The 26491-nt window shown below is 45.4% G+C and overlaps 1 protein-coding gene across 1 annotated transcript; it reads left to right on the top strand.

Annotated features, from left to right (window-relative positions):
- The first annotated feature begins 5865 nt into the window (after positions 1-5865).
- On the top strand, positions 5866-24505 carry TMEM272 (transmembrane protein 272). The gene is made up of 4 exons (XM_075727823.1): positions 5866-5923; positions 13351-13410; positions 20038-20120; positions 24143-24505. Exons 1-4 carry the CDS (start codon positions 5866-5868, stop codon positions 24503-24505), a joined length of 564 nt encoding a protein of 187 aa, XP_075583938.1.
- The last annotated feature ends 1986 nt before the right edge of the window (positions 24506-26491 follow it).

Genomic DNA, 26491 nt, shown 5'->3' with positions numbered 1-26491 from the left:
TGGGAAGAGCAGCTTTCTCCGCTGGAAGAAGGAGCTTTATTAGACTGCAGCAAAGAAGAACTAGGACCACATAAAGCCAAGCTGTCCGGCTTGGCCACTTGGCTGGTGTGTCTCAGTCTCTTCTTGCTGTGTCTCTTCCAGCACCAGTGGAGCGCATTAGAGTCTTGCAGAAGTGTCTCCCTGCCGTCTTCATAGACTATACAGAGGAGCCGGGTTCTCTGTTTAAGTGCTCAAATAAACCCCTGTTTAAGTGCAATGAAGAAAAGCCTTAGTCTCAGCCTTTGCTTCGCTGCTGAACTTCCTCAACCAAAACTTTCCAGCCTTCCAGCCTTGGACCTGAAGACACACTAGCAAAATTCCTCTTTTTCTCCGAAATGGTTTTGCTTTATAGCTGCAGAATCAGCTCTAGTTGGGATTTTACCCTGTCCTGCATTTGCTGCCACCCCACATTCTGTGTCTAACTCCTTCCCTAGGAGTTGCTGCTACCTCTTCACAAGCCGTTGGTGTGGGAGGCTGGGCCTCTTTTTTGATCCATTGCTTTCAGTGCTGATATTTCTCACCATTTTATCAAAAGAGATCTAATAATATTTGGTGGTCTTCCCACAGTGCCATGCCTTGCAGCAGGTCTCCTTGAGCCACACAGCCCCCCTCTGTGGCCTCACGTTGTGCGTGAAAGATGTGAACACAAACCAGAAGAGCAAAGGCTTCAACTGCACTGTGTTTTATATGTTAAAACCTTAGTTTAGACTGAGCAGGGGTGGTACAAGCTTCCCCACTGCCTGGTGTTACCTCTGCTCAGAATAGGAGCATCCAGGGGATGAAGCAGTGGGGAAGAGCTCAGTATTTCACCTCTGTCACTCTACTAGGATATGGAGAACAGGCGGTCACACAACCGTGCGGTCACACAACCATGCGGTCGGTGTTTTTTCCAGCACACATGGCCATGCAGCAGGGAAAAGTATGGAGAGTATAAAAATCAGCATGCGCTTGTGTTTGTGCACATGCACATATATTTTGCTGACCCGATGGCATGCAGCGTTAGCCATCGAACACCATCATTTTCCTTCCCTTGGCTGACCCCAGTGTGCATGCCCTTTTCTTAATGCAAGACCTTTAGCACTGGGAATTATATTGGAGATGAACTGTGCAAACCTGACAGCTGAAGGCAGAATTGTTCTTCCTGAGCCGGAGCAGGCACTTTGTCAGCTCCCTGCCGGTGACTAACGCAGCAGGTAACCTTTTCTTTCTTTGCAGGGCCTTTCTGAAAGGATTCGAAATACACGTCAATCTTTATTAATGCTGTCACTCCTCCCGCAGAGGTGGTCTCCCTCAAACCCACTTTCTCTTGTACAGAAACAAGGGCTTTCCAGAAAATGATGCCACACCTATAATTAGACCTGGGATATCAAATTGTCACCTGCTGATGGGAAGATGACCTCGCAAGTAACCACCTAATAAACAGACCTCTGCCAGGGTGACACAAGACATATAAACTAGCCAACGGTTAAAGTTATGTATGTGGCAGTTTGCAAAAAGCTCTATCAACTGCATAGATAGGAAGGGGGGAAATTGCACAAAGAATGAACCAAGTACTTACCCTTCACTACTGATTTCTGAATAAATGAATTTTTTTTTCTAAAATAAAAGACTTTTTATTCCTTCGGTACAGTCACAGATGTGTGGGGTCCTTTGCTTCCCCCTGCTGACACCCTGAAACGGCGCAGGGTGGGCTGTGGCTCCAGCAAACCGTGGGAGTGGGGAAACTGATGAGGATGGGCTCTGCTGGCAAGCGCTCCTGCATCCCACAGCTCCCACGGTGCTGCCGCCGAGAGGTGTGCAAGCGGGCGCCCAGAAGCAATAACAGCAACTGAGCCCCCCCTGCGCCTCGCTGCCTGCAGGCAAGGTCCTGGGGAGCCCAGTGCAGCTCTGGGGTCCCACTGGAGAGGACTCTCCTAGCCGGCTTTCATTGAAAGCTGGATTTTGCAGTTCTTCTGCCCGGTCTCCCACACGCGCAAGTGAACGGATTCTGCACTCTCAGGTAAGAAGGATTTGCTGGGAAGCGGATGATGTGCTGGGATAAAAGCCAGTGTGGAGCTTTGTGGTTTGTTAGGAAGAAATGGGCTCTGGAAGAGGATTTTGCCCTGAATATTTTAGGAAAAAAAAAAAAAAAAGAAACCATCCCCTCTAGCAGTCTTTAGAGAAGAGGTCTTGCTCTGGAGGGGCTTGCTGGCCCATATGCACCTAACATATCCCAGCAGGACCCCTCGTCGAGTGGGAACTAGGGTCTTAAGAAGCCCCAGAGACTCTGCCTGCTGTGTTCATTAGTGGAGTGTGGGGCACCTGAAGCTGGGAGAGGGCAGAGCTCAGTTTGAGAAGACTGAACACTGTAGGACAAGTGTGGAGGTGGCTCTTGTTTGGGCTGACGTATGGTGGGGCCAGCACAAAGCTGCCTTTAGGCTTTGCCGTGGGTCAGGGATGCGCCAGTCGGTCAGCACTCCTCTTCTTTTGATTCGTGTAAGCTAAACATTTAGGGTGAGAATCATGACCAGAAAAAGTTCAAAGCTAAAACTGGCTGAAATAACGAGGGTACTGGAATGGAGGGTCCGTGCAACAGAGGCTTGTCACTGCTGCTTGTCAGGGACAAGGAACTGAGATACAACAGAAGGCAGCAATGTGGGACACAGCGTGGGTGCAGGCGGGGAGCAGCGTGCTTTATGGGGCAAACCTGGCCACTGGCCACCAGCAGAGAGGGCACTGAATGGGGAAGTGCTGGACAGGCTGCAGGAGGCACAGGAATGCTGTGGCTCTGCTGTGGTTGGGTTGCAACCTGTCACCCTAAAAAACGGCTGTGCGGAGAAGTCCCAACTACCTGCAAGGGGCTCAGAAACTCGTCCCTCCGCTTGCTGGCCCTTGGGAACACAACAGCAGGTCCCTTCACCTCAGGGAAATGACTCCAGGGAAGAAGAAGAGGTCCAGAAGCTGTCTTTGGTCTTTAACTTTTTTTTCTAGTTGTGGCTCAGTTTTTCATTTTGCATGTGACTTTCCCAACTCAGCAGCAAACCGGGAGTGGGCACCGTGCGGCAGGACATCTGCCCTGCCTTTGCATGCCACCAGTCTTCATGCTGCACCACTTGCAGTTTCCTGCAAGTTTCAGCGATCGTTCCCCTGTTTCAGCTGGGGAACAAAACTGTTCCCCAGCTGCCTGGCTGCTGAATTGCACTTTAGCACCCTCATGCATTGGCACACAGGAAAATATTCATCTTTAACACCCACAGAATCACTGAAAAGCTGGGGGAAAGGGGCAACACTTATTTATCCAGCAAACATAATGACTTCTGAGGGATTTGTCAGTCCCGTAGGAGTCAAAGCCAATGTCTGAGGAAGGACTGAAACCATCGCCTGGTGGTCATGTGTGTTGTGTCCTTGTGTGAGTATGTTTTGTGCACAGCCATCATGAATTTGCTTTCTTTATCTCACCTGTTAAAACCTCAGGCAGAGAGCTCTGATTCACAGTCATTTCTGGGCTCCATCACTAGATGGTGACATGGTCCCAGATACGGAGTCGTCCTTCAGTTAGTCTTTGCTTTTTTCCTTTAGTGTAAAATAACGGTAAATTTAGACAAAACATATGTTTTACCCTCTGCTTACAGAAATACAGCATTCCCAGCCACATGCAATTCTGCTCAAGATAATTTGGTATTCAACCAATTTTTAATACAGCATTGGTTTTGTTAACATGGTTTCTGTAAGAATTACTGCTGTAAAAGTAATTCTAGTCATGAACATTTTTATAAAGACTAATATTACTGATGTCTGCATAATTTAGAGCATATTTGTCAGCAGCCAATGGAATACTCAAAATGAATGCCTGTTTGTGGACTTTCTAGGAACAAATCTGCACCAAAAGTTTTCAAGTTTAAAATTAATGTGCCATTTGGTTGTGGAAACTACCAGTTTCCCTTCCTCTTTCTTGTTTTCCCTGAGCATGCAACAGTGCTCATTTCCTTCCTTAAAATATTTGTCAATAGTTGCAACCCAAAGGCGCAGTATTTGCTCTTCTGAAGAAGGTTTGGTGGCCGGGAGGAGGAGTATGCACTCCCCAGAGATCAGGCACTCATATGTAATCTCCATTCCAGTCCATCGTTCAGTATTGATGGAGATGTCCACAGGGATTTGCAAGGCTTATTACAGCAGTAACACCCATCAAATGAGGCTCGTGGCATAGTATGAAGATGAGGGCAGGAGAAGGAAAGCTAAAATTCGTGAGACACCCGATGTGATGATGCACACTAGAAACCTGGGTTTGTACGTTTGTGGCTGGCTGCTACACGCAGGTGTCTCGGCATGGGTTACTGACCCAGTGGGATGTCCAGGAAAGCCTCAGTCCCTGCTTCTTTCTTGGCTGCTGTCCTGGTTTTGGCTGTGATAGAGTTAATTTTCTTTATAGTAGCTGGTATAGTGCTGTGTTTTGGATTTAGGATGAGAATAACGTTGATAACACTTAGTTACTGCTGAGCAGTGCTTACACAGTCAAGGCCTTTCCTGCTTCTCATACCACCCCACCAGCAAGTTAGGCTGGGGGTGCACAAGAAGTTGGGAGGGGACACAGCTGGGACAGCTGATCCCAACTGGCCAAAGGGATATTCCATACCATATGACATCATGCTCAGTATATAAACTAGGGGAAAAGCTGGCCGGGGGTCTGCTTCTCAGGAACTGGCTGAGCATCAGTCAGCAGGTGGTGAGTGATTGCATTGTATATCACTTGTTTTGTGTATTCTTCCATGATTAGAAGAATATATGGGGCAGCGGGGTATGGCCACATATCAGCTAGGTGGTACAAGTCTGTCTTTACCTTCAACATTTGTCTGGGGCCCTGTGGTCCCTGGTACGGTCTGGGGCAGGTTGGGATCTGCATTGCATGATGAGAAATCCCACTGAAGTGGGTTTCATGTCAGCTTAGAACAGAATGAGACTAAGCTTAAAATGCTGCTCGTTAATCATTAGGAAGTTTAAAGAGGCTAATTTGAGGCATGTGCAGAAATGCAGCTTCCCCCATCCTGGCCTCCTCCGCACACACCTTCATCTATCACCGAGTTGGTATTGGCGGTAGACCTGTGGTGACCCTGGCCAGATGAGCCTTGGAGCCTGCGTGTGTGTGTATGTGAGCTTTACATACTCCCATTGACACTGGGTGCTACTTAACTGTCTGGTGCTGTCTGATGCCCAGGTCTTGGATGCCTAGCTGCTTGCTCATCCCTCACCCTACCTCATAAAAATTCTTCTTTACAAAGAGCTCCTTTCTAATCCAGCTACGTTTTTATCAAAGGCATCTTGTTCTGTGCTCCCTGTGGTTTGCAGTTTTTATTCTGTATTCCTCTTCAGAATCCTCCTCAGTCTTAAAACTATTTTCACCCTCTCTCCTCCCCTTATTTAATTCACTTTTGCTCCCTAAATAATTTTTGCAGAATTTTGTGTAGTGAACCCTACCAGTTTCACTGGGTTTTCTCGTAACAGTTAAATACCATTTGTCCTGCCCCAACCTGAAGCCAAATCAAGATAAAACCTTTCATAGTTTTCAGGGAGACAGCATTAATACTTCTCCCCCAGCCCTCCTGTAGCCCCGAAACTTTAGCATCACGAGCAGGCAAGCCCAAAGCTGCTGGAAGGCATACCTGACTCTGGGTGTGCTACACTCTGATGGCTGCTCTCTGCATTTGTGGGTGCTTTGAGTTTTTTGGGGGTAGTGAAAGCCTGATCAAGTGTGTGAGTGACTCTGAGCCAAGATATTTAGTTAGTTAAAGGCACTTTTCCTAACCATAATCGTTTCTGTATCCCTGCAGACACCTCAAAAGGCGTTTCACAATGACTGCTGGCCTGGAGAAAGCCTGCCACCGGTGCATATCTAAAATTGCCAGCAATGGTAAGGCAGTTCTGGTAGAAATCACCTTCTGTACTTAAACAGCCCCATAGCTAAGCCAGGTACATATTCCTAGGCAATTTTGGGTGCTGATGGAGCACAAAATAGTAACTGTATCCCGACAGCACCTGCCTGCTGCAGTATTTGGATTACAGCAGACCAGTGTAAAATTTCAAACAAATACAAACACCACCAAGTACCTAAATAAGGGCTGCACCAGACAACCTAAGCAATATCACGTGTATGTATCCTGTTCCGAGTTTACATGTAGTCCAGCAGAAATACATGCAGGGAAAACCACCTGGTAAAGAGCAGCGCAGCCAGCCTGGGAACCAACTCCCCCAGGAGCAATTCCTGCAAAGCAAAACTGCTGCCAGCCTGGGCGCTGACACGGGGACACGAGTTTGGGGACAGAGTATGGTCAGGAATAGGCCCCCTTTCACCCAGAGCCATTTGGAGCAGGGTGTTCACTTGCCTGGCCCCTGGCACAGTGGCCACCGCAGGCACAGGTACCCCTCGTAAGCGGCCACATGTTGTGGGTAGGAAGCATCAGTTATCTGAACAGATGTCTTTTGCACAACAGCCTGGGCTCGCCCAGGCTTTAAAGCAACTGGTTTGTCCCACCCAGGGTGGAGGACACAGAGGGGTGTAACGAGACGACAGCTCCTGGGCTGGGAGAACAGGCTGGTTCCTGCGCTCCGAGCAGCAACGCAGCAGAAAGCTGACCTGGGCTGGGGGCCGTGCAAGCTGCGTGGAGAGGCACAGGAGAAACACGCTTCAGGGGTGGGTTTTTGTGAGACCAGGGAAGCAGTGGCATCAGCAGGACGTTAAAATCCAAAGGTTTTAAAACAGCTTACTCCCGCTGCCTGCATCTCCTTTTCACTCCGAGTTGCCAGTGCCTTTTGCTTTGACTTTTAGGCAGTAGGAATTTCTAATTCCACTCAAATATGAGAAGAAGGAAACCTCTTGACCACTCTCTATAATTGATACTTCACCCACATTAATTGCTGCATTTGCCAGTCTAGGGCTGCTACCTTGGGGTCTTTTATATTTGTGCTTTTGGCTTCACTTGAAAGGCTCTCAAAGCTCAGAATTAACTTTTATTAATGATTAAGCCCCTTAACTCCTTTCTGCCTTACAACCCTTCAGACACAACCAAGCCAGGGGGACAGACAGCTCTGACCTGGTTTCAAAGTGCCCACACCCACAGGAACCTGGCACAAGCGGGATGGAGAGAACATTTTCTGGCCTGCTTCTTCGTGCTCATGATTGCCCCAGGGGAAAGGAGGGCTGGGGAGTGACGAACACCGAGGGGCACGGAGCATGTGGTGCTCTTGTTACGCCCCAGCAAGCCCCTGGGAGCAGGGACTGGGCTGGTGTGGGCTCCCTTGCACCCTGCAGAAGTGGGGGATCTGGGCCCATTGGTGAATATCACAATAAAAAAAGGCAAAAGCGGTATTTTCTCTGATTTTTGTTCCTACCAGTTACAAGCAAAATGTCACTGTTCCCTGTTGGTATTAAATTGCCACTGGGACTTTAATGACAACAGAGAAAATAAATGATCTTTCTGAAACTTTTTGGAAAGAATGGGATTAGTTCTGATCTCATCTACACTCTTTTACACCAGGAGCATCCTCTTGGGTACCCACAGTTACCCATGAATAAGGCAACTCAGAAATACTGTTCCAGGAAACATGTTATCTTTAGGTTTTCATTATATTTAAGTTCAAAATCAACTCAGCTTTAGCTGTGGATCAGCTAGTGCATCCAAAATTGATTTTCTGTTCATTAAAATGCAAACCCTCCTGAAGTGCAGTGACACTTAATTTTACTTTTTCTCATCATCCTGTGTATATTTTTCAAAGAGTGTTTCAGCACAGCCCCACATTTGTACCTATAGTCTCCTGATATTTAAATGACTCCGAAGAGCCAGCCTACCTGTGCAGCATCATTTAAATTCTTTTCATTCTTGGTACAGCAATTTAAGTTCAGAACATTAGGGCAGCCTTTAATTAACTGACCAAAAAAAAAAAAAAAAAAAGGCGGCTAATCCACTACCCTAGGTCTATTGCAAAGCAAACTGGTGGCTCTTTATGTAATGCCTAAATCTTGTTTAAGAAGTACGTCTGGAAATTAATCACAAGGGCCCAAATCCAGAACCTAGACTATGGCATAATTGTAGTTCAATTGCTAGAGACATGGCATAACATTCAGACAAGGCACTCTGCAATATTGCCTAACCCAGACTCTACATCTACATCTACATCTACATCCACACCTACATCTACATCTACATCTAGATCCTCCCCATCTTGAACGTACCCAGATTACTGGCACCCCCTTTTTCTACACCATTTCTGATGAGAGCAGCATTGCTGGTGTCAGTGCTGGAACCTGGAACTTAAATTTTAGGTGGTGTGATGCTGGCATTGCTTATCTGGGTACCAAAGTGCTATTTCACAGTAACACAGCCTTGTCTAAGCAGTGATGGCATGCAGCAAACAGCTGGTGGCCCTGAACTTGGACTTGGTCTGCAAGTCAGTTTTATCACACTTCCCCTGCCTCCCGTGGTGGCTTTACACTGGGACTGGAGAACGGCTGTTCCTTACACTGAATCCTCCAGCTGTTGAGTATCTAGTTTGGTCAAGGGATTAAGTCACCCCAGGGATAGGATTCCTGCCATTCGTCCCAAGAGACTATTCCATCAATATATCTGCCTGCTATGGCACTTAGCCTCATGGACAGAGCAGTCTTTGTTTCTGCTCAAGTTTACCTCATGTCTCTACCTTCATAGCTCTTGGGATCACTCACAGGTCCTTTTTTGAGTGCTAAAGCCTTGTTGTTATTTTCTCTCATTCGGCTGTTGGCTAGCCAAGCTGAACAGATTTAATTCTTTTCCTTCAAAATTAGTTCATTCAAGTCTTTCCTGCATATCCCATCTGATGTGGTGATATTTTCCTGTCACTCAAAAGCTCAGAAAGACATGCAGTATCCCCAGCTGCAAAAGCCATTGGCAGACTAGTCCCCAGGCTGTAAAACATGACCTTTCTGGGACTGGTTCCCTGGAGAGATCCATTGAGACTTGCTCTGCCACCGCAGCACCCACACACACTGCATCCTTTCTTTTCTCCAAGTCTCTGTCAATATGGGATGCCTGCAGATACTATGAAGGAATAAAACATGGATGAAAATAGCCGCTACCCATCTGCACCCCAGCCTGTTACACCACCAGCGTCCACGCTGCTGTACAGCACACCATGACACTGCTTGCTAAGCTAGTGCACTACCATCTGTATCTGCCTTGGGGCATGATCAGTCCTGGGGTCGGGCCAGCTGACCCAAATTTGCTCACATCCAGACTGCTGAGAGTCAGCCCCCTTCAGGGCAGTGCTCCCATGGGGCATATGAAGGGAGTACTGTGAGTTTACACCCGGACTTTTGCTCCTCAGTGTATCTGTGCAGATAAATCCAGGGGTAGCTGCAGAATTTGTTTGGAAGCTGGTAGCATCTCACTAAAAAAAAAAAAAAATCTTTTCCATTTTTTATCAGGACGTAGACTCATGGCAAAAATGTGACAGGCTATAGAACAAACAGCAGTTGCAAATGATGGCTAATGTACACAACACTTCATTTATTACTGTATTTATTATCAGAGAGCTTGTCACACACTCTACTGAGTAGGTTGCACTACAGCTGTATTAGCATACTACCTAAGAAGAGTAGGTAGGTTGAGATTTATACTCATAAATCACTTCTGAAAATCCCATGAGGACTCTTCTTACCTGAAAAGAAAGAAACTTTTTTCTGTCTTCAAAGTAAACAGGACAGCCTGAGCTCATTTGAAACTTCCAAGTGCTTGGAAAAATCATGGCAGCAAAAGAAAGTCTGAGGGAGCCCACGGGTGAATTGGTGTCATGTCCAATACTGCCTCCAGATCTGTCCCACATGCCAGAGGACAACTCAGCTGCTGCATGCCCTGAGGCCAGGCACCTAGCTGGGGATGGAGAACAAAGGGGTAGCAGAGGGAGGGGAGGAGAGCTGCAGTGCAGGGACATTGCTATGGAAGATGTAGCAGCTCAGGTGTCAGATAGAAAGAAAGAAACCATGACATACAGCCATAATGCTAATGGTGATTTTGAGTTTGTTTACCTCTGTGCTGTGGAAGAGTGTGGGGATACCTTGGCAGGAGTAACTCAACAAAATGGCAGATTTATATCAGCCAACTGTCCTGCTGGGCAGGAGACACAAAATCTGCACCCACCAATCTGATTTTTGTGCCCACAGATTTCAAGGCATGTGCAAGATAGCCACTTGCTCTCCTTTTCCTCTGTTGTGATCCCAGACACAACCTCTTCCCTTCACCCATTTCCCAGCACGTTAGGATTTGCTTGCTAATGCCTCCTAAAGCAGGACTTCACCAGTGCCCCACCACGAGCTGCCCCGGCAGTACAGAGCAGGGGCTCTCCTGCCTGATGCCCTGGCACCAGCTTCGTGGAGCAATGTCCTTCTGAGCCATGCCTGGAAACACTTCCCTCCCCTCACTGTGTTTTTAGAGACTACCAGTCCTTTTTTTTGTCACTTTTTCTAGGAATGGGTCCAGGGGCTTCTCTGACCAGCTTGTGAGGCAATATCACCGACTTAAAAATATCACAAGCCTCACGTGTGAAACTGCATAGATAGCCGCGTCCTCTCTGCAGAGCTGTGCTACCCTGCGGCAAACACCATTTTTTTTTTCAGCAATTTGTCTTCGGACCAGAACGGGGCAGCACAACCCAGACAAATCCAGGCAGAGAGCGTGTGTGTCCCAACTGAGCAGCATTTCTGTGAAAACCCCACACGTTTCGGGGAAAACAGTCTTTAGTGCTGCTAGCGGCACTGAGAGCGGCTGCGGAGCCCTGCCAGTTGTGTAGTCAATTGTTGAGAGTCTCACTTTGTTAAACATGGATCTGGAAGCCTTCCCAGACTATGCATCTGCCCCTCCAATTCGAGACCTAAGAGGCTGTAGCTGAATGGGGAGATAATGAGTAAATACATTCCCAGCGACTGCTTTGGGAGGGGAATTAATGAACCATTATCTTTTTCTCTTGAGCTGCAAGTGCTCCCTACCTCCCATTTCTCTCCTCCAAAATCAAGCTATTGGGTAGATGCTAGACACAAGCAAACACGGGCACCTGTGTGCCAGATGCGCAGCCCCACATATACATGGGCCCCCCCCTTGCTTTTTACAGAGCTTACTGCAGCATCCCTCCCGGCAGGTCAGACAGACCACGCACCGCACGATGAAGAAATGACATGATGCCTCCTCCTACCAGGCTCCTGAGTACTTGCCCATGCAGCAAGGGCAGAAACAGGAGGTGGCTGTGAAACTGCAGGCAGAGGGGTGACGCCGGTCCGAGAGCTGTGCCGTGACGACAGGACTTCTGGCAACACCAGGCAGCCGATGCAATTCCTGCACACCTGAACTACGTTCATTTGGATACCAGATGAATGAGTTGCCCAGGCTGTGGGCTCTATTTGCAGATGTCCACGGGTGTGTTGGAAGCCCAACTCAGCCACAATAACATCTCTTCAGAATATGAAAATAGTGGTCTAGATAATGTAACAGCGAGAGGACCTAGCATGAAATGTGACATGTGGTGAAAAGGGAGTCTCTAGGCTGAGCTGTTCTAATGAGAGGCTGTCAGCATTTGAAAGAGCTTAGTCAAGTGTAGGACACTATTCAAGCAGAGGAAAAATTTCTGTACAGTGCAGTGTTCAAGAAATAGGAGAGCCTGAGCAAAAATGTGTGTGTGTGAGAGAGAGACCGGCTGACGGGGACAGGAGAGGGGGGGGCCCAAAGGAACAGAAGTGCTTTCTTCAGCTCAAAATACCTTCAGTCTCTACCAATTCATAGAGATAATAAACATGCTACTTCTGAGAAAGAAAGATGTCTCTCAAGTGCTGAAGTGTAAGATCCTCATTCTCTGCTGAGAAGACCCGAGCAGCGTGTGGGGGATGGTGTGTTCCCATGAAAAGTGTCTGCGAGTCAGAGAGCCTGGTGGATCTGCCCTGAATTTTGATGCTGCTCCTATGTCCTCTGTCTCAGTTTCTCCTTCTGTAAAATGGAGGCAACGATGCTTCCCTTTTTCTCTAAGGTACCCTGAGGGTGATGTTTTGGCAGTGCTGCAGAGCTTCCCGGAGTGGCACTGTAGGCAGGGTGCTGGCAGTGTCCCCACTCCTGCGTGGTGAAGAGGACACAATTCACCTTGCAGAGGTTGCCGTTCTCTGGCATGGGGAACCGTGTGACACAGTTTGCTTGGGGAAGGTCTGGTCCCAAACCAATCCCGAATGCTTGCTCCAAGATGGTTTTCATAAGCCTCCAAGGACACATCCTACTCCTTTTCTTATCCATGCCCTTCTCAGCCCCTCTGCAATCTATGCCCACCTCTGCTTACCACCATTTTGCCTCCTTAGGCATCTACTTGCAGATTGAGCCATTTGCAGAAGCACTCTGCAGGGACACTCGCCACAGAATGTCCTAATTATGTTTTACTCTCATTTTGCAGGGCAGCATTTCACTTTAATATTGCCAAGTGTTCACGATTAGGCACAGAGGTGACAGCTCTTATAAGACAGGCTGCTCACACTGCTCTTGACACTATTGTTTCTCACTTTCTGCAAAGGTAAGCATTCATCCTCTGCAGCATCAGGCTGTGCTGGGAAAATCTCAGGGCTCAAATACACCAGCAGCTCTCTGGGGAGTAACTAAGCACCTCAGATCCACTCATCTGCGGGAACAGCCTATGTGCACACCTAAGAGCATCCTCCCATGCAGCTTAAGCGGATCTATCCCAATGACAAATCCCACTCCTTGCAGCAGGGCTGCTGCCTTTGTGTTCATGAGCTGAGCTGGGTCAGGGAGTTAGATCAGCCAGAAACTATTCACATCTGCAATAAAGACAGTTTATTTAGCTATCAGTGAAAACTGAGTGGAATGGCATTAAAGCAGCTATTTGCTTAGCAAACAGATACGGCTCATCAGTTGCCAGGGATTAGCTGATGCAGAGTTCCTTGTTACTGCTCAGTCACCTGGCGGTGCCTCTGAAGCTGATGCAGGCTATGGCAGCAGCGGCTGAGTCCTTGTCCTTGCATTAAGACAGCTACAAGTAGTAGCAACAAAAGCAGCTGTCTCTCATTGCTTTACTCCTAATACAAGGACTAACAATGTAGGAGTTGAAAAATGGAAGCTTGAGCTCTGGGAGAGTGATAAACCGCTCACTGGTCTCATCTTCTCATATGCTGCACCACAAACACGATATTCCCACCCCAGCACTGCATTTCTTGCTACACAACTTTATGGATAAAGAGCATCCGTAAAGCATTGGATGGAACTGGAGGTCTCTCAACTTCAAACAGCCCCAGTAACGCTGTCTTTCTTTTCTCATTCACAGCATGCTTTATATTTGGACTCCTGGCTTTCCTTGCCTTACCACTGTCCATGACTTTTACAGGTAAGCTGCCTACTAGAGCAATTTAAAAATACAAACTTCCTGACACTGTGTAGCAGGTTAATGCATCTTGTGGGAGAAAGGAGTTGGAAACCTTAAAGCTTCCAACTGTTAAACCTGTGTGTTGGTATTTTCGCTTCAGACAGAATCCCAGCCCACACTGCATGGTGGGGAAAAAGCAGTGCTTGAATTCTGACCTTATTTGTCTTAAGTACCCCTCCAATGTGTCTCACCTTAATACAGGGCAGGAGTCAGGCTACTTGGAGACCTTACTGATACATTTTTTACCTCACATGGTTTGGGTTTCTTTAAATTTAACCATAACTTTGAATTTTCTGGTTGTGTATTGCTTATTTTGGGTGCACTTCCCATTATTTCTTTTTACCATGAAGCTGCTGGTATGTTCTGTGCCTCAGACCAATTTTAACTCACTTTTTTACTGGCTTATTTACTTCAGCTCAATTGCTGCTTAGGCTACCAGCACCTGGCAAAGGGCTGTGGGTGTTTTGGCTCTGTCTGTGGGAGGAAGCTCAGAATCCAACACATGAGAAGATTTCATTAATCAGGATCCCTCTGTATTAACTGCACTGCAAAAATCTTAGAAGTGTAGGGCTGGAAGGGAAGAAGAGATCATCTAGGCTGCTATTTCTCTACCTTTTTGAAAGTGAGACCTGTTTTTTGGCTGATCTGTCTCTGTATAACCCCCCAAAGGCTGGATTTGTGAGTAGCATTTCAAGATCAAATATTTAAGAAAGGAAAGGAAAATCCTTTGAGCTGCAGAATTTTATACCTTTTCAAACTGCATAAGGCTCTTCTTTCTTAAACATCACCTTTTCCTTAATCCATTAACATAGATTTTTTTTGTTGTTGCTTTAAAACCCAGCATCTTCTAACACTTCATTGCTCCCTTTGGACCTTTCACAGCCTCCACAGGGGTTGCGATCCCCACTTGAGAAACATCGATAGAGACACCAGCCCACCTCTGCTTTCAGACCGGCTCGCAAGCTCACGGTATCCCTGACAGATGCTTGACTTGCCCTTGCTCAAGGAAATTCCATGGCTTCCCAAGGAGCCTATTTCAGCATTTTATTGCTCTCACAGACAAAATATTTTTCCCCATATCCAACCTAAATCTTCCCTGTGGCAAATTAAACAGATTACAGCCTGTCCTACACACCATGGTCACAAAGATAGATTGGTCACCATCCTACTCAAGAGAATCTTTGAACTGTTTGAAGGCTGCTATTATAACCCCACTCCATCTTCTTTTTTTCCAGAGATCTCAAAAACCTACTTCTTTCAACCTGACCTCACAGGTCACTGTTTCTGTAGCTTTCTTTTTTTTCTTTTTACATTTTTGCCTCTCTCCTTTGGCCTCTGGCCAATGTAACTATTTTTTTTCCCCTCAAAAAAAAAAAAAAAGAAAAAAAAAAAAGATGGAACACAGGACTCCAGCTGAGACCTGAGGAATGAGCAGTGCAGAATAATTAGCTCCTCTGTTTAACATGCAGGATTCCTGTAAACGCACCTCAGAAGGAAAGATGCTCTCTCTGCACCAAGTCATTGGCTCCTATATAGTTTATGGTGCATTGTAAGCCCAGATGTTTTTTGGTAGTGCTGCTCCCTATCAGACATTCCTCATTTTTTATTTTCATTGAAATTTTCTCTACTGTATGCAGTGTTCAGCTCTATCAGCTGTCATCTCATAGATTTTGAATGTCTTTTTCCAGCGTATTCAGATCACTTTGAATTTTAAGTCTTGCCCTCAAGAGCCCTAACAAACATTCCAGATGGGTGTCCTTGAGAAGCTGTTCACCTTCTGCCTCATTATTCATGAATAAGATGGTGCAAATGAACTCTACATGCAGATGCTGTGGGCAAGATGCATCCCACCTAGATTTGGACCATACGCACCTGTAACCAAGCTGAGTGCCGTGTGTTGCCCCAGGAGCCAGCTAAGAGAAATGGGCATTTCCGACAGTGAAAGTTCCATGCCCTCTTTTGCGTGTCTACATTAAGATGAGATGACTTTTAAGGGAGTCAGGACACCTAGCCTGTTGGCATCTATAGTTGGCCAAACCTACAAACCCTTGTCCAGCTAAAGGTTGGGGCTGCTTCCTCCATCTGGGGCCTTCTGAATACCAGTGATGACTGTGGTAGGATTCTGATTAAGGCATCCTAATTAGGAATTAGGGAGTTCTAATGAGGGATTAAGGAGCAATTAGGAAGTAGGGAGATGGACTGAACTGTTACATCTCAACACTTAGGCCTTTATGCTTATCCATGACTTAAAATTGCTATTTATTCCGTAAGAGGATTTTAGCTTTAGCTTTTCCCCAGGCTGAATACGCCTGAGCTGTGGAGTAGGGGTGAGCAGCTATAATTCAAAATGCGGTACAGCTTGCATGCATATCAACAGCCAACCTTCTGGAAATTAATCCAGGGCTGGAATCTGACCACTTATAAATATCATTTCCTAGGAATATTTCATAATATCTTTAAGATCAGTGAGAAGTGGAAAGTGTATGGTAAGATATTAGCCTGGAGCTCTGGGTATCTCCTGCATCAGACATAGAGGCCTTTTTTTTCACAACTTACTGAAATTAAGAGATAATGTCACTGTAATATAGTGTTGTCAGAGGATATTGGTTTCCTGCAGCTACATATCCGCAAACGCATTTTTAGGAAAATGAAATGTCAAGGAAAATGCAGATATTTATTATCCAAGCAAAAGCCTCTGATTTTCTGATAACATTCTGTTATCACCATCTTGGAGAATAACTTCCTGATGTGCCTCCAGTCATTTAGGCTCTTGCCTTCTGCAGAGGAAAACTATGAGATATTTTCAAATGTTAACAAATAAATTATACTTGTTAAAACTCAGGTGAATAACTGGTATCCCCGGTAATAATTACACACTAACATTACCCACTTTCAAAATTTGGTAGTACTGTCAGTCACAGTATAAGCCAAGATACATGAAAAGGACTCTCCAAATTTTCCAAGCTCCAGACTTGTGACATCATTCAAGCCACAGATTGTTTAGCAGCTTTCTAACTTTTACTGGTAGCGATGATACTTTTTTTTCACTAAACACTCCAAAAATAGAGAGCGTTATGGAAGGACCTCATAGACTTTTTTTTGAGAATTTTTTTTAGTTTCTGGGACAGTGAAGGATTGCTCCCAATAACAGATTCTTGTATGTTGTCCAGACTACCTTTATACACAGTGTTCCCCAGGGGTAGCTAAATCACATTTGAAAGCTGATGACATCGTTTTCTCAATACACAGTCTAAATTTTCCCCTGTTCAAATTTAACCCAGTACTACTCCTCATGCTCGCATCTACACCAAATAACTCCTCAGCTCTCAAGTGCTCCCAACAGTTGTCTGAAGCCTATTCTCATACTCTGTACCTTTACGGGGAGTCAGTCTTGTTCTTTAACAGTTGTTGTTAACAATCTTTCCTTGCATTTCAGTCCTTCAGCCACTCACTGTTTCTGTGAGTTTCCTCTGGTTTGCTGATATGCTTTCTGATAAAATGGTGCCCAGAGGCAATTACTTTGAGAGAAATCCTCTGCAGCACCTAGATCATAGTGTAAAGCTCAGAGTCCAGGGCCCGACTGAGGTCTGTGCTAAGTGATGGCAGCTGCAGTCATCCACTAGGAACAACTGAAAATGTCCTGGCGTGTTGTGTCCTCTGTCTCCTATTAGAAGAGAAGGTGGGGAGTGGACACCAGACTAGATTAGCCCTGCTATACAGCAGCCCCCCTTTACTATGGGATGCGCTTCAGCCATTCAGCTGCCTGAGAAAAGCAAAGCAGCTAAAATGAGGCCACCACTGTGTTAGCTTTCATTCATCCTGACCCCTCACCTCATAGATAGTCATGAGTCACAGGGACAGTTTGTTAGTAGTGACCTATTGTGGGCCATGCCGCAACACCATCCAAGCCAGTGTCCTTAAAGAAGCAAGCATTGCTCAGATCTTGATCGCTCATGAGTGCTCTTTCCACTTGCCTGGACTTTGTGTCCTGGATGCCAGTGCAGTGTTGTTCTGTGGTAGCCAAGAAGTAAAACGCGCAAGTAAAATGCGCTCCCCCAAGCCTCCTGTCTCTTCTGGTCCTTTGGACAATGCAAGCTGCTGGACATTCTTGCTGTGTCTGATCTTGCAAAGGTTGCTGGTTGATTCATTTGGACTCACACGCTGGTCTGTGTCATGGTCAGGTTCAATTGCTCTTCACTCTAAACTACAGATTGCTCTGGCTTGCAGGGAGCATTGCACTAGAAGTAGAGTTTTGATCTCTCATGGTCCATATGTCCCATCATTAATAGTCAAAGGAGAACGTGGCTGGTGCTCATGGGAAAGAAGCACTAGCACTGATGCTGTTCTACTAGTTTTGGTGTTCCCAAATAAATCAGGCATGTGCTGTGTGTGAATTGATTGGCACATGATATGTGTGCCTAGATTTCACTGTAACAAGTGTCAATGCCCATCTGTCAACAGTAGGTCCATATTTCCTATTCACCCACAGTGCTGTATTTTTTAAGTTACAACTGTATTACCCCCTTTCACCTACTGTCATATTTCCCTAGAATATTCTCCCCAAAACTACAGAGTACCACTGCCTGTCATTCAAATCCTTCCCAAGACTGACTGCTGTCATGTTACATATATGAAAGGACCCCATAATAGATTTGTCAGGGAAACAGAATCATAGGTCCATGAAAAAAAATTGGCATGTTTTCTTGATTTTTTTTTTTTTGCCTCAAATCAAAATCTCTGTAACACACTGGAAATAGCAATTGCCTAGGTTCCTAAACTGAAATGTATTCCCTGAGATCCCTGGCCAGCTGCTTTTGTGGCAGGCTATTACAGGGCCAAGGACTCTGGAAACTCTGGAAGCTGCTTTCTGGAAATTACATAATTTGTGATGATTTCCCTGCTGCCCACCCCTGTAAAATTGGGAGTCTGAGCAGGTCTCAGTATCACGTAGTGGCAAAACAGACAAAAAATTACAGCCTTGCGATAGGGGACAAAAAGGGAGAGAGTCCAAATCCATCAATGTCCAGCTCTTTTCAATTATGAGAAGGCTGGTAATACACACAGCAGATTACAAAACACTGCCCAGCATCCTATGACTAACATAAGTTCTATAGCAAGCAGCCACAATCCAGAACACCTGTATTATGCTATGCAAAGAGTGCAGGATCGATTCTGGACATCAGCAATGTTCTGGGCCAGCAATAGCAGCAGATTTGGTGGGCAAATTGACAAGCTGAAGAGGATTACAGCTACAGAAGGTGGCAAAAACACCCCACTGGTATTTCTCTCCTGATCCCGAGCCCCCTGTTCAGTGTAGTTCTGAACATGGAGGCAAGATGTTCCACCTGAGAGATGTTTAGCCCTAAGACCAGCACATTGCTTTCTGTATCCTGCATCTAGATAACCCCTATTGTTCAGAGAAAAGTCAAAATTTCTCCTTGAAAACAACTTATACACCAAGAAGAAAACAGAAAACCCTTTCTGGCTTCTGCAACTAATCAGCAGAAGCCCTGAAACATGGGATCAATACCAGTAAAATTATAGTGTAATGAACAGTTTGACTGCTGACAATTGACTAAAGATGCCACTGGGTAGGAGACTTGGGTAGAGGATTCATCTCTGCTAACTTTAGATATCTACAGCTGGCTGTCTAGATTCCTTGTATAGCCATGGAGAGAAAGAGGCACTTCCAGGGCCCAACCCATCTGACCTATTTTAAATGCCTATCTTAGGATGAGATGAATTGAATTTTACAAGTGTCTATTTCTCCCTATTGACTATAAAGAGAGGCTAGGAAACTAGTTCAGATATGGATGCCTGCATTGCAGACATCTATATTTGGACAGATGAGTCTCACTGCCACAGACCTGTATCACAAGCTTCAGTGTCTACTGCCAGCAACATCCTTATACTGCCATACACTCCCTTCCCTAAAACTTACCCAGCTTTCTGTTTCTAACAGTAGATTTGAGGGTTGCCAGGATCTCCTGCTCCATAACAACCAGTGCTTTTAGCCTCCAGCAACCCAAACAGCCTGGAAACTTGAGCTTCTGTGGTTCCCTGTCAGCTGCCTGGGAAGCTAAAAAGGATCCAGGCGCTCCCACGGGCACTGGCTCCCAAGCTTTGAGGCATCTGACTCGGGAACATGCCACACACAGGTGCCAACGAGCAGGAAAGGCCTGAGAGAAGCTTATCAGAATTCCCTCTTTTCACAAACAGCTTTGATTTTCAATGAATGTTGTACTGCTGATGAAAATTTCCTGTCCAGCTCAGTCAATCACTCATTTAACAAAGATGCAGTGGCTGAAGCTAATGACCTGTGTACATGGCTCAGATCAGTAATGCCAGAACAACAGGAATGCTGCTGTTACCTCTTCCTTCTCCTGCCTTTTGCTTATTCATGGCCCTCAATCCTGTAGTGGGAGATGCAAACCCCCTTTAAAGTTGTCCCCATTTCAACAGATGCTGGATACAAGTCTTGGATCTAAGCACTACTTTTGACTTACAGCATATTTAGTTTTCACTGTACAGCTTGTTGCACTGTTTGATCACTTGAGATAACAAACATTATTAATTTCTGCTGTTCAGGAATGAAGTTTTTGGAAGATTGCCCAGTTCAGCCACTAATTCCATTATATCTGTTGGTGGGTGGCGTGATTGGCAGCTTAAAGGTAATGTGCTTTCTATGTGTGAAAAATATTTCGTGTGACTAGACTTTGACTTGCTAGTTAAGACATAATGATGGCTCCAGACAGCTATGTGCATGCAGTACTGGAGAGAGCTATCTGGATTGAACTGTGCTTGTTCCAGCACCTAAAGCACCCATCAGTCGAGATACTAATGAGTTCAGCATTGTCCCACACATTGTGGTGTGACTTTCTCCTACATCACAGCATCTGTACTACCATCCCTACTGAGGAAAATGACTACATAACATGGATGCCCGTGATAAATGGGGTCCTATTTCCACAAGCAGTCCTCCAAGTCTGCCAGACCTTTCTCCTTCATTTTCAAACACACACGCTGGACAAAAAGTGAAGTTACTCTCCTAGCTTTGGGAATACTATAAAACTACAGGTGTTTTCACATAGTCCTTCACAAGTTCAATTTACTCCCACTCTGACCTGGCCAGAAGCAATGACTATGCAGCAGCATGCCTTCCTTCCAGAGTAAATATATCCTTGCCTCACAGCAGGGCTTATTAATCTAGGCACAGCATTTTCTAACCACAGCTACCTGTCTTCTAGTGGACTGTGCTCACTTATATCTTCACTGAGCCAGAGCCTGGCTGCTTGACAAGTAGAGACACCCCCATATCCATATTACACCCTGGTCACTATAAAGCTCTGCGTTGACTCTAGGGTAAAGGATCGCCCCGTTCTGACAGTCCCTTTGCAGACTGCGTTAACTGGCTGCTAGTGGGCATGGGGAGGCCTGTCACAACAGACTGCAGAGCTACTTTAAGGCTTCTCAGCAGGATTAAGTAAAACTGTTTTTTTGCTGTCTGAATGATGTTCCTGCCAAAGGAAGGGAAAGGGCCAGAGCTGAAGGAAAAGCTTTGGAACTGCACTGCTGGGGCATGAAGGGCTAAGAACAGCAAGTGCTGCTGCTGGACGAAACGTCTGTACTGGTAGCATTGGCTGTCCTGCATAGCTAACGGGGGCAGCAGGAACCCGGCACCTAGCCTACCTTTCCAGCAGCCCGGCACCGGCAGAGCAGACAGAGTAGACCCGACGGGCTGTGGCCTAATGCTTCTGTACAGGCAGCCTGTCCCTTGAAAGGCAACCTGCTAGCCTCTGACTTGACAGCATTGCATATTGCAGCCAGCAGACGTTTGGACAGGAGCTAGCTGTGTTCCCCTTTGATAATGTTTCTAGCCCCTTTTCTTTGCCATGATCAAAAGAAGGGGGAAAGAATATTCCTCTGCAGGTCTCTGAATTCCCTGCGCTCTTTCGCAGTGGTAACCAAACCACAGTACATCACTGGGATATGAATCATTCCCCTGAGGACCTTTGGTCAGTAAATAAGTAAATGGAGAAAAAAAGAAAGTGCTTAATCTTGTTATAATAAATTTGCTATGCTATGAGTTCTACTGGCAAATGCTTAGTCATTTGATCGCACCAGTGGACTTATCTGTATAATCAAAGGTTCATTTAATAATAGTTTAGAAAAGATTAGAGCAGAATTGAAAGGAAATTTTCATGCTAATGAATTGAAGCCTTCATCAAAAATGTTGACTGTTTCTTAGCTATTTCTGGTTTAAGTTAGTTTTTCTCACCCTAAATAAGACGGTAAGTGGGTCAGTTAATATTCCTGCTGACGTCAAATAATGGCTTGAATTTGGCTTCAGTTGATAGCAGAACTGCCTATTTGGCTGTCTGGCAATACACTTGGTCAGAATTTGATTGGCCCAACACATGTGTCATCTCATAGTGCTTGATCTGTAGCCAAATTTCACCTGTCTCAACTTTGCCCTCTGTTATGTTCATCAGACTGCACTGACTTCACTGAGCAGTACATTTGCTTGACCTCTGAGAGTTAAAAGGTCGGAGAATGGTTACAGGATGAAGTCTGAATGAATGCTGTCCTGTGATGGACATAATTTAATGGCAAGTCATTCTGGCCCAGATCTGTACAGATCTGTAGGCTGCTCATCTGTTTCTTTACCACTTCCAGTCTTTTAAAAGGCAATGGTAACCTACAGATGTTCACCAAGGCAACTGAACCATTCCACAGCATCCAGAGAGGCCTGATGAATTCATGTCATGCTGCTCCATAAATGTATATTCAGCTGTTATTAACAGTGTGAGCAACTGCCAGAATTTGCTTCAATCACAGCTTGGCAAGGCAATATCCATAAGAATTAAATGCACTTTCCATGAACTGGTTAGATGCAGTTGAGATCCATAAATCCACCTAGGAGGTTTCTCTGACTTAAAACCAATGCTCATCTGCCATTTAACCCCATTCCCATTGCTGAGCTGGGTGAAGCTTAAGTACAGGCAGCTGCCTATGTGCTGAGCTCACCTCAAAGCTAATGAGCTGCACAGAGCTTCAGGTCAAGACACAGGTCCCCATGCAGAAACCTCAGCCCCACTGGCCAGGTAGGTTTATCCCTCCTGTGTGTCATGAGCCTGCCTAAAATAAATGCTCGCGCAAAAAGAAGATGCTCTGCTGGTTTGAACAAGCCTACCAGTTTGAGTACTCAGCTGGGTGAGACATCCATGGAAACACCATTTTTTTGCCTATGTTGGCACTGGGACTTTAATCTCTGTTTCTCACAAACTGGTACCAACATCTGGGCTAGAAAAACAGCTGGGTTTGTGAACAAATATCTAATTATTTATACATAATTGAACAGTTTTACAGGGAAGAGCAAGAGAATCCTCTTCCCAGGATGTCCTGGATCCTCTTGCTAAGCCTTTCCTCTAGAAAATGGGGCACGTGGACTAAAATCTGAACCAGGCAGAAAATATACCCAGATGGGTTTTTCCTTAGCCAGTGTTCTCACCATTAACCACTCACTAATGGAGAAGGGAGAGTGTAAAACAAGGGGTGCTCTTCTCCCTCATCAAGCAGAAAAATGAGCACAGAATATAACTCTGGGAAAGAGAACATGGCTGAAAACCCCTGCTTGGACAGTACGTCCCTCCCCATAGCCACTTCTAAATCCACATCTTTTACCTTTCCCTCTGAATTTCATTCCTGGTTGGCCAAGGCAGCTTCCTGCTCAGTTGGTTTCTTAGAGTCCCCTTCCCAAAGACACAGCTCACTGCAGGGAGGCTTGCACAGGAACCTGAGTACCTAAAAAGGGGAGCTGCGATTACAACAGCTAGTGCCTTGAGGACTGGGCCAAGTGCTTCAGGTGTAGCAAGATAACACAGGTTTCACAATGTTTGGCCCAAATCCTTGTTGGGCCCTGTATATACCTCTTCTATAAATCTACCAAAATTAAGAAAGTCGTTTAGGGGACAGAACTTTGAAAGCTTCTCTACACTGCAGTCAACCTACTTACATACTTTGTATTGCCAAGACTAAACTAGAAATCTTCTAGGCATTGTTGATGAGTCCTGCTGCATTTCCCTGTAGACCAGACCTTCCTAGCCTCACAGTATCATGGTATTCCACCTATTTCTCTGCTGGTTCTGACTGAAGGCAGGAATGGAGTAATCTGAGAAAATGACGCTTAATTGAAGAAAACTTGACAGAATCATTCCAAATATCTGAAGCAATTTATTTGGGGTTTAGGTCGAAGTCTAGATCCTTCATAATTTTATTTAAGCTGATTCACCTATATAGCCATGGAAAATAGAGTTAGGAGAGACAAATCCACCCACTACAAGGCAGGAACTACTCTCCTTAAGTCATCTAGCAGTTACTCTAATCTGTTCTTAAAAGTCTCCAGCGTGGGAGCTGCTGCCGTCTCCCTACACAATCTGTTCTCATGCCTTTCCAGCCTTACCACTGGCAAGTTTTTTCCAATGTCTGGCCTAAATCTCACTGGTGAATAAACTGTAGGGAAAAAATGCATTATTTTCCAGCAGGATCTGCCTCATTTGTGGCTCCTCAGCTTTCTCTTATGTGATTTTCCCACACCCAATTTTAATTTGGCCCAAAGGCTGGCAGTGGCCAGAGGTGTTCAGACTTTCTGCAGCCAGTTTATGTATTCCCTTTTCTCCCCCAATGCCTCCAGGTGACTCTCCTGCTGTACGACTCAACCAGGATGAGGCAGCTGCTTTCCAAGTCTGTTGTGATTGATGATGATGATGACGACGAATATCCCTGGAGGCAGAATGCTCACAAGTACTACATCCATCTAACCCTCAGCCTTTTCCTCTTTCTCTGGTTCATTCTTGGGAACTACTGGGTTTTTTCTGTGTACCTGCCAAATTTCATCCCACCTTTCCATCAGCCTCAGGATTACTGTGACAAAACCCTATACATTTTTGCTGTTGGTGTTCTCGTTATTAGCCATACTGTTCTCTTTCTCCTTATCTTTTGTAGCTGCTGCATATATTGTTTTTCCAGGCAGAGATACTCTTCTGAGGAAGACTAAATGCCACATAAATAAAGCCCCAGATGTTTGGGAAAGAGTGTACAACAAAGAACAGGCAATAATTCACCCTTGTGTACATCTTTGTTGTACTATATATATGTATGATAGCAGTCAACTGGAAGAGGTAATTGTAAAATACAGTACCATCTGGAAATAGCTAAGCTGGAATACAGCATAGTCAATGTAAAATTGCTGCTACAGATGCCAGGGTGCACTCTTGCTAACTTCTACATCCCTTTTTTAACTCTTGAATATTCTATCTGGAGTAAGCTTTTGCAGACAGCAAAATCCTCTAAACCCAGGTCCCCTTATGTTGTTTCAGCGTAGTACATCTTTGCCTATAGAAGTAGCCACGTTGTCCTCTTCACTGGGATCTGAAGATCTCTGTAGCCTGGCTGAGGTATGTTACTGTCCCTGCATTACAGATGAGGGAGCTGAGACAATGAGATAAAGGGCTGTATTCAGACCACCTTGCATGGTGCATGGACTTTGACAGTAACTTAGATGCTCACTAGAGAGCTATTTAGGCCACTGTTAGACCAGGCAGTAAGTAGCTATGATAGCAATATGAGCATGTATAAAAGGCAGCTTGATTATGGCCCCCAGGTCTCTTCTGAACTTGGATTAGAGAGCATCTGTATCTAACTTTGGTGCTAAAACAGAGTCTGGATATATCCATATATCCAATACATCCAAACTGAGCCAAGGCCACTTTGTCAGCCTTTGGCAGAAGAAGGAACTGAGCTACTGAGTATCAGATCAGTCCCTTAACCAGGGCTCAGCATTCCCCAGTCTGGGGAGACCGCTCTTCTCCACTTTTTGTATAGCAGTAATCTGTCAGTACCACACCAACAAAAAGATGGTTGTCAAACCACTGTGATCAAGTTCGTTATGTTGGTATTTTAAATATAAAACACGATAATAAGACATGGGCAGGAATGTGAGAATTTCAGGCAGATGTGTTCACTACAGCAGTCCTCTGGTTGTGGTGTGAGTGTACGTTTGATTTGTTCACCTTGGTGCTGTACATATGGAAATCTATACTTAATGGACAGATGTAATACAAACAGCTTTTAAGTCAACAGCAGTGTCAGCTTTAAAAGCCCAGCATGCACAGAGACAATTGTTTTGTGACGCGTAATGGAACAAGCCCACAACTGGTCCTGGTAGATTGTTTTTTCATGTGTTGGTGAATGCAGTGTAAAAGTGCTCTTTCTGCTTTTGCTTACATGCACTTCTGTTATTATCGTCAAAACAGAGGGGGTTCCCCTTTATACAAACATGAGGGTGGCCCCAGGCACAGGAAGAGGATGTGTATTTGGGGTGTTTTTTCTGTTACAACCCACACAGCTGAAACCTATGTTTTAGGGAAACCTAAAAGAGTTATACAATGCATGTGGAAGGGTGAGATCTATAAAAGAACCTCAACAATATGCCACAGCTGAACAGGCTCTGCTCAACCATCCTTCCTGGGACTGAACACAGTCTAACATCTGTGGGAACCACCTGTCTTCAACCACAAACATTTATCTCAGGGGCTATTGTATAGATAACTAAGGATGCATTTGGTCCATAAGGATTTTCATTCAGGCCCTGGCTTTAAGAACTGTTTTATTTCCAGAAAAATAATCTTAGAAAGAAGGTAGAATAAAGGGTGAAATAATCTGACAAGAGGGCAGCATCAGTGTAGCATTCCCCTGCTCTGCAGCAGCCACTCAGGAGAAGTCACAGTCAGGCTGTCCCTGCTCAGAAATCCATGTAATGGGAATTACTAACACTGCTGGTTGACTTAGGCCATGCATGGTTGTATGTAGGGAGATACAACCAATGGAAATCTTTCCTTTTATTCATGGGCCTCAGATTGTGTCTAGGAGAAATCACAGGCTGTGTTTTCCCAAGGGATGCTCCACCCCACGCTCTCCACCGCCTCTCTAAAGGTACTACACGTTTTTGAAACATACCTGCTGCCAATGGTGTAATGCTAGG

This window comes from Pelecanus crispus, chromosome 1, assembly GCF_030463565.1.
Source record: "Pelecanus crispus isolate bPelCri1 chromosome 1, bPelCri1.pri, whole genome shotgun sequence".
Classification (NCBI taxonomy): Eukaryota; Metazoa; Chordata; class Aves; order Pelecaniformes; family Pelecanidae; genus Pelecanus; species Pelecanus crispus.
Note: the sequence above shows the minus strand (reverse complement) of the source record. Positions and strands in the feature narration are given on the sequence as shown.

What these genes read in the sequence shown, in the direction of transcription:
- TMEM272 (XM_075727823.1), top strand. Translation starts at nt 5,866, where the DNA reads ATGACTGCTGGCCTGGAGAAAGCCTGCCACCGGTGCATATCTAAAATT. An exon ending in ACTGTCCATGACTTTTACAG is followed by an intron (nt 13,411 to 20,037) that starts GTAAGCTGCCTA and finishes TCTGCTGTTCAG; the next exon opens with GAATGAAGTTTTTGGAAGAT. An exon ending in GCGTGATTGGCAGCTTAAAG is followed by an intron (nt 20,121 to 24,142) that starts GTAATGTGCTTT and finishes CAATGCCTCCAG; the next exon opens with GTGACTCTCCTGCTGTACGA.